This window comes from Pelodiscus sinensis, chromosome 24, assembly GCF_049634645.1.
Source record: "Pelodiscus sinensis isolate JC-2024 chromosome 24, ASM4963464v1, whole genome shotgun sequence".
In the NCBI taxonomy this organism is placed as follows: domain Eukaryota; kingdom Metazoa; phylum Chordata; order Testudines; family Trionychidae; genus Pelodiscus; species Pelodiscus sinensis.
The window spans coordinates 272787-283015 of NC_134734.1; the positions used below are offsets into that span (position 1 = coordinate 272787).

The 10229-nt window shown below is 69.1% G+C and overlaps 1 protein-coding gene across 1 annotated transcript; it reads right to left on the reverse strand.

Annotated features, from left to right (window-relative positions):
• Positions 1-2678: 2678 nt before the first annotated feature.
• LOC142819548 (uncharacterized) lies at positions 2679-8590 on the reverse strand. Its single transcript, XM_075907480.1, has 5 exons — positions 8174-8590; positions 6634-6783; positions 6094-6270; positions 5736-5867; positions 2679-3866 (listed from the first exon to the last, which is right to left on the reverse strand). Exons 1-5 carry the CDS (start codon positions 8250-8252, stop codon positions 3259-3261), a joined length of 1146 nt encoding a protein of 381 aa, XP_075763595.1. The 5' UTR covers positions 8253-8590; the 3' UTR covers positions 2679-3258.
• Between the last annotated feature and the right edge of the window lie 1639 nt (positions 8591-10229).

The following is a 10229-nucleotide window of genomic DNA, read 5'->3' on the forward strand; positions in this document are numbered from 1 at the left end:
GTGCAAGAAGACCAGCGGTCAATTACCCCAGGGGCCCAGGTGTGTGAAATCCAGCTCCCCTCTGCAAGGCCAGGGCCCCTGCAGGATCCCCAGCTGCTGCTCCTTGGTGGGCAAGGCCCAGGCGCACGGTCCCGGGGCTCCCTCTTGCCCCAGCCCCCCGTACACATAAGGGGAACACGAGGGTACTCACAGGTGGACGCCTCCCCGGCCTCGGACGACACAGGCGAGCGGCTCTGTGGGGTGCCTCGGGGGTCCCGGGTCCCGGGCAGGCTGGCGGCAGGCTCCTGGCTCTCAGAGCCCTCCTCCTCCTCCTCCGTGTCCAGGAGCGGGCCCTCTGCCCCGGGGTGAATCACGTCCCGGGGGGCAGGGATGGCCTGAGCCCCCAGGAGGCGGTCCAGGGCATGGAAGTGGGGGCAGGCCTCCGGGTCGGCCCCTGGCAGGCAAGCCCGGGAGTAGGACTGCCGCAGGTCCTTAATTTTGCACCGGACCTGCTCCCGGCTGCGCTGGTGGCCCCTGGCGGCCAGGCTGGCAGCCATGCGTCCATAGACGGCCGCGTTCCGGTGGCTAGTGCGGAGATCGTGGACATTGGAGGCTTCCCCCCAAACCTCGATGAGGTCCACGATCTCCGCACTTGACCAGGCGGGCGCCCGCCTTTTGCGCCCCCGGGCAGGCTCCCGGGAGCCGCCAGGCTGGTCGTGGGGAGCAGTGGAGGGCTGGGTGTCCTCGGGTGGCTGGCTCATGGTGTGGCAGGTGCAGGCTGTGCTGGCTGGGTGCTGGCAGCCTTGCAACTGGCACAAACTGTGTAGCCAGCCCGTGGCCCTTTAAGGGCTCCGGGGCCGGGAGGGGGGCAATAGAGTTTCCCTGGTGTTGGCCAGAGTGGCCACCAGGGAAACCTGGGAAGCCTTAGCCTCCCACTAGTTCGAATTAAGCATCTACACAGCCCTTAGTTCGAACTAGCTAGTTCGAACTAGGCTTAATCCTCGTAAAATGAGGTTTTCCTAGTTCGAACTAAGCGCTCCGTTAGTTCGATTCAAATTCGAACTAGCGGAGCGCTAGTGTAGCGCCTAGGAAAGTTAGTTCGAACTAACTTTGTAGTGTAGACAGACCCTGAGTGCTTGGTTGTTTCCATATTCAAGAGTATCAATAACGTTGATATTCTTAGTTAAATCATTATTTCTTACGATAGTGACATTGTGCAATAAAGGGAAACCGTTAAACGCTTACGGTTTCCAGTCCATTTTTACATTATTTAGTAAAATATAAATTGGCTTACAGGGCGGGTGGGTGGGCAGGGGGCTGGCGGGGGGGGGGGGGGGGGGACTAGACCATTCTGGGCACCACCAAAAATTATTCAAACCTGCCGCCCCTACCATCGGCCCTGGCATCCCTCCTGCCCATTTCCACCTGCCCGTGGCCAGCACCTGGTGCCCAGTGGAGAAAGGAGGTGATGGAGGGCAGGGCTGGCTGAGGTGCTGGAGCTGGGGTGGGCACCCTGGAATGCAGGGCCCCTGCTCCTCAGGTCCTTGGTGTCACGCAGGGCTGCAGCCCCACGGAGACCCAGCCGAGGGAGGGGGCACGGCTGCTGTTTGGAACCAGACAGGCCGGGGATGCGAGGCTGTTGTGCAGGGGAGGGGGGCAGACACGGCAAGGGGGGGTCACTGCCCTGCAGAAGCCAGGCCCCCAACCTGGCGCCGATGGCAGCCGGCTCCCTGGAGGGGCATTGCCCTGTGGGTGCCCACGGCCGGCGGTTCCCTGCATGGCCCTGGGCTCCGCCGGCCGGGGCCAAGGCAGGAGATGCTGAGGCGGCAGGGGGGCAGGCCGGGGGCCCCACCAGGAGGTGCCCGCGAGGGGCTCTGGTTGCTGCAGCCCCAGTGCCCACGGGCCCGACTCGGCTGCCTGGGAAGCGGGGGGGGGGGGAGTGGAGAGGAACCCCCAGGCTGGGCCTGGGGCAGCCCCCCAGCAGCAGTGGGGCCGAACGTCACACCCCCTTGGTACAAGCCCCAGCCTGTCCGAACCACAGGGCTAGCTCTGCCCCCTTTCGCCCGCTGCCAGCCGCCAGGCCAGGTCCTCCTCTGCCCCACGGGGGAACAGTCACTCCCCCGGCCAGGCGCCGGCGGCTCAAGAGAGCTGGGTGGGGGGGCACGGGGAATAATCTGCCTTGTGGGGGGCAGTTGTCAAAGAGGGATGAGCCCCCTCCCTCCCCCCCACACAGCCCCTGAGTGAGAGAGGAAACAGTTCAGAGCTGTGCTTGTTGTTCCCCGAAATTCCACCCCTCCCAGCCTGAGGAAGAGACCCCCGAGTCCTGGCTCCCAGCCCCCCTCTAACCACTAGCCTCCACTGCCCTCCTGAGCCAGGGAGAGACCCCGGAGTCCTGGCTCCCAGCCCCCCTCTAACCACTAGCTTCCACTGCCCTCCCAGTGCCAGGGAGAGACCCCCGAGTCCTGGCTCCCAGCCCCCCTCTAACCACTAGCCCCCACTGCCCTCCTGAGCCAGGGAGAGACCCCGGAGTCCTGGCTCCCAGCCCCCCTCTAACCACTAGCTCCCACTGCCCTCCTGAGCCAGGGAGAGACCCCCGAGTCCTGGCTCCCACCCCCCCCAACCACTAGCCCCCACTGCCCTCCTGAGCCAGGGAGAGACCCCAGGAGTCCTGGCTCCCAGCCCCCTCTTGCTTTTGGGTCCCATTAACTCCCTCCCGGTACTTTATCTGATGCCAGGAGGCAGGGCAGCGCCAGACCCTGTGCCCTGGGCTGGCAGTAGCTCAGGGAGGCTGGTCGGTGGTGGGCGTGTGGGGTGCAGAGGGGGTCTCAGCTGTGCTTGGCAGGGGGGTGGGGCTGCCTGGCTCCCCGAACCTGCTGTGGGGGCAGCATGTGGGAAACCAACCGCCCTGGGGCCGGGTTATGCAGGGAGCTCTTGCCGGGGCTGTGATGCAGCCACCTCTGGGGTGGGGCAGGGGTTACCCAGCCCAGACTGGGATGGGATGGGGGGGGGGCCCAGCCTGTTGAGTTGGGGCCTGGCCTGTCCCCTCCACTGGGCAGCAGTAGGGTCCAGCGGGCCTGGGGCAAGGAGAGCGCCCACGGGGCAAAGCAAAGGCTTGTGGGTAAGAGATTTTATTAAAGAGCGAGGATGGGGGAGGAGGCTGCAGGGGGCTAATAGGGACTGAACCCAGCAGCAGCAACGTAGGGAAATGCTGGCTTTCAAGGGGGGAAACTGAGGCACGAGGGTAGAGTCACTGAGAGCTGGGGATGGAACCCGCCTCCCTCACAGCCCCAGGAGGGCTGTCCCCAGCACCACCAGCAGGGGGCAGAAGTGTGGGCCTGGTGCCTGGGATTTGTGGGGCCCAGGATTGGGGACCTTTTGGATGTAGGGTTGGCGTGCGGTGTTTGTGGAGGGGCTGTCTTTCTTGCCGGGCTGGGTGGGGTGGGGGCGGGTGCTGCGGGGCGTCGCCCCCTTGTGGCCGGGCTCCTTGTAGTCGAAGTCGGTGGTCTCGGGCGGCTCCGTGTCGAAGTCGGTGGTCTCAGGCGGCTCCGTGTCGAAGTCGGGGGTCTCGGGGCCGGGTGGCTCTATGTCGTAGTCGGCCGTCTCCGGGTGCGGAGCCGCGGTGCTAGAGATGGGCCCAGGGTGCTTGTGGTCTTTCCTGGCTGTGATCCGGTGCCGGGGGTGGCGGCCGGGCACTCCAGTGGGCACCTGGTGGGTGGGCTCTTCGGGGCCATGGGCGGCCTGTGCCGGGGCTCCCGGCCTGTTGCAGAGGCTGCCGGAGCAGCAGGTGCCGGCCTGGCTGAGCTGCACGGGGCCGAAGCGGCGGCTCAAGGGCAGCGCACAAGGCGGGGCCTGGCAGCTCCACTCGAAGACGGGCACCACCAGCTTCCCTGTGGGCACAAGGGGGACGTGTGTGAGAGACAGCGACCGTCCCAGGGTGCAATGGGGCAGCCACGGAGCGACTGACGCCGACCATCCCAGGGTGCAAGGGGGCAGCCACGGAGCGACTGACGCCGACCGTCCCAGGGTGCAAGGGGGCAGCTGCCGAGCGACTGACGCCTACCGTCCCAGGGTGCAAGGGGGACAGCCACGGAGCGACTGACGCCCACCGTCCCAGGGTGCAATGGGGCAGCCACGGAGCGACTGACGCCGACCGTCCCAGGGTGCAATGGGGCAGCCACGGAGCGACTGACGCCCACCGTCCCAGGGTGCAAGGGGGACAGCCACGGAGCGACTGACGCGGACCGTCCCAGGGTGCAATGGGGCAGCCACGGAGCGACTGACGCCGACCGTCCCAGGGTGCAATGGGGCAGCCACGGAGCGACTGACGCCGACCGTCCCAGGGTGCAAGGGGGACAGCCACGGAGCGACTGACGCGGACCGTCCCAGGGTGCAATGGGGCAGCCACGGAGCGACTGACGCCGACCGTCCCAGGGTGCAATGGGGCAGCCACGGAGCGACTGACGCCGACCTTCCCAGGGTGCAATGGGGCAGCCAGTGAGGGTTAAGGAGCCACCCCTGCTCAGTGGCATGGAAGATGGGCCAGCCAGCCAGAGGGACAGCCAGCCAGCTCCCACCCCCCGGGACCCCCGACCCGTTCCAGCTGTAGAGGCGTGAGACCCCCCAGCCTCCTGCCTCGCCGGATGGGAGCAGGCCCGGCGTGCCAGTCGTGATGCGGTGCCGGGGGTCGGGCTCCCCGTGGCTGGTGTCTGCCTGGGAATAAATCGCTGGCGTGGCCAAGCTGGCCGCGTCGCTCTCCCTTTGGGGGCGGTTTTGCTCCCCCATCCCCTCTGCAGCGAGGGTCCTAGGATCCCGGCCCACCCCAAGCGCCGTGGGGCAGGTCAGTCCGTGGGTCGCTGGCAGGACGGCTGTGGTGGGAAAGGGGGCGGGGGGCAGCGTAAGGGGCTGATAAACCTGCCCCCTGAGTCCCAGGGCAGGAGGGGCCCAGCAGCCGGCTGAGGCCAGGCACGTATCGGCGTCTGCGTGCGAGCGCTGGTTAACCCTTGTGCTCCGGTGTGTGTGTGTGTGTGGGGGGGGGGGGGGTTGCCTGATCCTGGGGGCAGAACCCGGCCTGGGGGCCTAGGTCCTGCGGGCCGGCCCCGGGGAGAAAACGGGCAGGTGGGAGCAGCAAAGCTCCAGGGCAGAGCACAAGTCGCACAAGCAGCACATTGGTGAAATTTCACGTTGGTGAAATTAGCAACCGCCCTGAGAGTGACCCTAATTAATGAGCAAACCCCAAGGCCAGGGGCACTTCGGGTAACAAGGGGGGGGGGGGGGTCATGGCCACGGGGTGGTCGTCATGGCAACCTTCCCAGGAAGCAGGGAGGAAGCCATTAAAAGGTCCAGGGCAAGGGGCCTTCCCAGAGTGCCCTGGGGCGGCCATTGTGTGGGAGTGGGGCCCTACCCGATGCACGGCCGTGAAAAACGTGGCACGGCCCGTGAAATCTGGTCTCCTCCGTGAAATCCGGCCTGGTGTGCGCTTCTGCCTGGCTGCGGATTTCCCGGGGGAGACCAGCCCCCGTTTCTCAGCTGGGGGGGGCAGTTACAAGGTTGTTTTAGGGGGTTCACGACGTGGTGGCACTTCGGCGCGGCCTTCCCAGCGGGGCGGGGACCCACGGCGGGTGGGGGAAGGCAGAGCCCGGCTCTCCAGAGCAAGGGTGACCCGGGCGGTGCCCAGCCCGTGGGGCCGTCCCGCTCGCTGGGGGGTGCAGTGCAGCCCAAGGGCAGCAGGGGGCGCAAAGCCCCACGTGCCCACCCACCTGCGGTGAACGTGCTGTTGCCGTGGTAGCAGCGTGCCTTGTCCCCCTCGCACGTCAGCCGCTGCAGCACGTGGGGCTGGGGGTCGAGGCTCAGGCCCACGTAGCACTGGGTGGGGCCGCGGGGGCCCGGAGCTGCAACGAGACGGGGTTCAGAGCCGGCCCCCTGGAGCGGACAGGCCCTGCCCCCATTCCCTGCCCCCCACGGCCAGTCCTGCCCCAGGGCCGGGTGGGAGCCGGCGCCCCATAGAGGGAACAGGCCCTTGCCCCCATTCCCTGCCCCCCATGGCCAGTCCTGCCCCAGAGCCTGGTGGAAGCCGGTGCCCCATAGACAGGACACCCTCTGCCCCAGTCCCGCTACCTGTGCCCTGGCTGGGGGGCTCCGTCCCCGTCCCGGGGGCGTTGCACAGGTCAGACCGGCAGGAGCGGATGTGGGCCTGGGTTCGCAGGAACCCGGTCGGTGCAGCAGGGGTGTCGGTGTCGGCCGTGGGGTGTCCATCGCCGCACCCCCTCTGGGTCAGAGTCACGGACGTGTCCCCTGCAGAGAAAGAGCCGCGCCGGGGCAGGGACGGACAGTGGCAGGGTGGGTCTGAGCCCGGCCTCTCTGGGGACCCCCTGCAATCAGCCCCCCGCCCCCATCTGCCCCGGGACCTCCCCCTCCGTCCCCATCTGTCCCGGGACATCGCCCTCCGTCCCCATCTGCCCCGGGACATCCCCCTCCGTCCCCATCTGCCCTGGGACCTCCTCCTCCGTCCCCATCTGCCCCGGGACTTCCTCCTCCACCCCCATCTCCCCCTGGATCTCCCCCTCCGCCCCCCTGCCCCCATCTCCCCCGGGACCCCCCCTTCACCCCATGGGCCCATCTCCCCCGGTGTCTGGCCCTCTGTTCCGTGGGCAGTACCTGCCCTGAGGGTGACCACAGCCTCCAGGCAGGTGCTGAGGGCCGGGGCGCAGGACTCGGTGCCGTTGTGGGTGATGATGTCGAGCTGTTTGCCCCCCAGACTGCGATGCAGCACGGAGATGTGGCTGTGGCAGCGCAAGGAGCCGGCCCCTGCAGGGACACACATGGGGTGGGAGCTGAGGGGTGTATGTCTCCGCCTGTGTGTGTGTGTGTGTGTGTGTGTGTGTGTGTGTGTGTGTGTCCCTGTGCCCCCTGCTGTGTGTGTGTGTGTGTGTGTGTGTGTGTGTGTCCCTGTGCTCCCTGCTCTGTGTGTGTGTGTGTGTGTGTGTGTGTGTGTGTCCCTGTGCTCCCTGCTCTGTGTGTGTGTGTGTGTGTGTGTGTGTGTCCCTGTGCTCCCTGCTCTGTGTGTGTGTGTGTGTGTGTGTCTCTGCCCCCTCCTTTTGCAGGGGCTGAGCCCTGCACTCTGTGTGTGTAGTCTCTGCTGCCCCCTGCTGGAAGGAAGGAGCCAGAGTGTGTGTGTGTGTGTGTGTGTGCGTGTGTGTGTGCGTGTGTGTGTGCGTGTGTGGTGTTTCTCTGTGGGCCGTGCCAGGCTGGGTCTGCGGGTGCCCGTGGGGGTTGATGGGGTGTGTGTGTGTGTGTGTGTGTGTGTGTGTGCGTGTGTGTGCGTGTGTGTGTGTGTGTGTGTGTGTGCGTGTGTGTGTGTGTGATGGGCTGGGTGAGCAAGGCGAGCTGCATTGTGTGTCTGGAATTCAGTGTGGGCTGCCCAAGCCCATGAAACAACAATACCACAAGCTGTGCCCGCTGGGGGTGAGGCAGGGGCAGCCCTGGCCCCCAGCCCTCCCCTGCTGGGTCCAGAGCTGGGGAGCGAATCCAGGCGTCCTGGCTCCCCGACCCCAACTCAGCCCCGCTCTAACCACTGGGCCCCGCTCCCCGCCCACAGACCCCGGAGTCCGGGCCCCCAGCCCTGCCCGCTCTAACCACTGGACCCCGCTCCCCGCCCACAGACCCCGGAGTCCGGGCCCCCAGCCCTGCCCGCTCTAACCACTGGACCCCGCTCCCCTCCCACAGACCCCGGAGTCCGGGCCCCCAGCCCTGCCCGCTCTAACCACTGGACCCTGCTCCCCTCCCACAGACCCCGGAGTCTGGGCCCCCAGCCCTGCCCGCTCTAACCACTGGACCCCGCTCCCCGCCCACAGACCCCGGAGTCCGGGCCCCCAGCCCTCCCCGCTCTAACCACTGGACCCCGCTCCCCTCCCACAGACCCCGGAGTCCGGGCCCCCAGCCCTGCCCGCTCTAACCACTGGACCCTGCTCCCCTCCCACAGACCCCGGAGTCTGGGCCCCCAGCCCTGCCCGCTCTAACCACTGGACCCTGCTCCCCTCCCACAGACCCCGGAGTCTGGGCCCCCAGCCCTGCCCGCTCTAACCACTGGACCCTGCTCCCCTCCCACAGACCCCGGAGTCCGGGCCCCCAGCCCTGCCCGCTCTAACCACTGGACCGCGCTCCCCTCCAGAGAGCCGGGAGTCGGGGCTGTCGGTACCTGGAATGAGCAGCGCCGTCGCCAGCAGTCCCAGCATTGCAGCCGCCAGCGCCCCGGGTCCAGCCCCAGGCCCCCCCATGGCCCTGGCGCGCCCGGCCAGTCTCTGGGAACGGCGCCGTGTGTCCAGGAGGGCGGGGGAGTTGGGGGAGCCTCTAATTTATAGCCCCCCCCCGCAGCGTGAATTGCCAAACGGAGCCGCTTCCGCAGCTCTGGGGCAATGAGCCCATTGGGCAACCAGCCCCATGGCGGCCCCCGGCTGGGTCCCAGGCCCTGGATGTGGGGCAGCCACAGAGCCCCCCCCCCCCGTGCCCCTCGACCTCTCGTGCCCTGGGAAGGTCGGGGCTTTGGCTCGTGATCTGCTGGGGGGCTGCCCCCTGCTGGGCCCTGCTCTGTGTGTGTGTGTGTGTGTGTGTGTGTGTGTGTGTGTGTGTGTACGCTGCCCCCTACTGGAGGCGCTGAGCCCTGCTCTGTGTGTGTGTGTGTGTGTGTGTGTGTGTGTGTGTGTGTACGCTGCCCCCTACTGGAGGCGCTGAGCCCTGCTCTGTGTGTGTGTGTGTGTGTGTGTGTGTGTGTGCGCACGCGCTGCCCCCTACTGGAGGGGCTGAGTCCTGTTCTGTGTGTGTGCGTGTGTGCGTGCGCTACCCCCTGCTGAAGGGGCTGAGTCCTGCTGTGCGGGGGTTGGGGGGGCATTTGATGTGAGGACTAGGGACTGGGCTAGAAAATCACACACACACACACACACACACACACACACACACACACACACACCCCTGCCCAGCCTCCGTGAGGAAGCCCCGGCACAACAGGCCCCAATCCCAGCCCGGCAGGGCCTGTCTTTGGCTGGGTCTGGGCGGCGCCCGGCCCAGGGGTCCCTGATCCCAGACAGGGGGTCCATGTGGCCCCCGGCCCCCCAGTCGCCCCGGTTTGGCCCCCTGCTGCCCAGTGCGAGGAGGCAAGGCCAGCGCCTGAGCTGCCCCGTGAGTGGCTAGGGCCCCCCCCGCACCCACTGAGCACCCCCCGCCCTCCGGCACCTCCCCAGCCCCCCCCGCACCCGCTGAGCACCCCCTGCCCTCCGGCACCTGCCCAGCCCCCCCCCCCGCACCCGCTGAGCACCCCCCGCCCTCCGGCACCTGCCCAGCCCCCCCCGCACCCGCTGAGCACCCCCGCCCTCCGGCACCTGCCCAGCCCCCCCCCCCCGCACCCGCTGAGCACCCCCCGCCCTCCGGCACCTGCCCAGCCCCCCCCCCCGCACCCGCTGAGCACCCCCCGCCCTCCGGCACCTGCCCAGCCCCCCCCCCCCGCACCCGCTGAGCACCCCCCGCCCTCCGGCACCTGCCCAGCCCCCCCGCACCCGCTGAGCACCCCCCGCCCTCCGGCACCTGCCCAGCCCCCCCCCCCGCACCCGCTGAGCACCCCCCGCCCTCCGGCACCTGCCCAGCCCCCCCCCCCGCACCCGCTGAGCACCCCCCGCCCTCCGGCACCTGCCCAGCCCCCCAGCACCCGCTGAGCACCCCCCGCCCTCCGGCACCTGCCCAGCCCCCCCCCGCACCCACTGAGCACCCCCCGCCCTCCGGCACCTGCCCAGCCCCCCCCGCACCCGCTGAGCACCCCCCGCCCTCCGGCACCTGCCCAGCCCCCCCCGCACCCGCTGAGCACCCCCCGCCCTCCGGCACCTGCCCAGCCCCCCCCGCACCCGCTGAGCACCCCCCGCCCTCCGGCACCTGCCCAGCCCCCCCGCACCCACTGAGCACCCCCCGCCCTCCGGCACCTGCCCAGCCCCCCCCGCACCCACTGAGCACCCCCCGCCCTCCGGCACCTGCCCAGCCCCCCCCGCACCCGCTGAGCACCCCCCGCCCTCCGGCACCTGCCCAGCCCCCCCCGCACCCACTGAGCACCCCCCGCCCTCCGGCACCTGCCCAGCCCCCCCCGCACCCGCTGAGCACCCCCCGCCCTCCGGCACCTGCCCAGCCCCCCCCCGCACCCGCTGAGCACCCCCCGACCTCCGGCACCTGCCCAGCCCCCCCCGCACCCGCTGAGCACCCCCCGCCCTCCGGCA

What these genes read in the sequence shown, in the direction of transcription:
- LOC142819548 (XM_075907480.1), bottom strand. Translation starts at nt 8,252, where the DNA reads ATGGGGGGGCCTGGGGCTGGACCCGGGGCGCTGGCGGCTGCAATGCTG. An exon ending in TGTGGTCACCCTCAGGGCAG is followed by an intron (nt 6,271 to 6,633) that starts GTACTGCCCACG and finishes CTTTCTCTGCAG; the next exon opens with GGGACACGTCCGTGACTCTG. An exon ending in CAACAGCACGTTCACCGCAG is followed by an intron (nt 3,867 to 5,735) that starts GTGGGTGGGCAC and finishes TTGTGCCCACAG; the next exon opens with GGAAGCTGGTGGTGCCCGTC.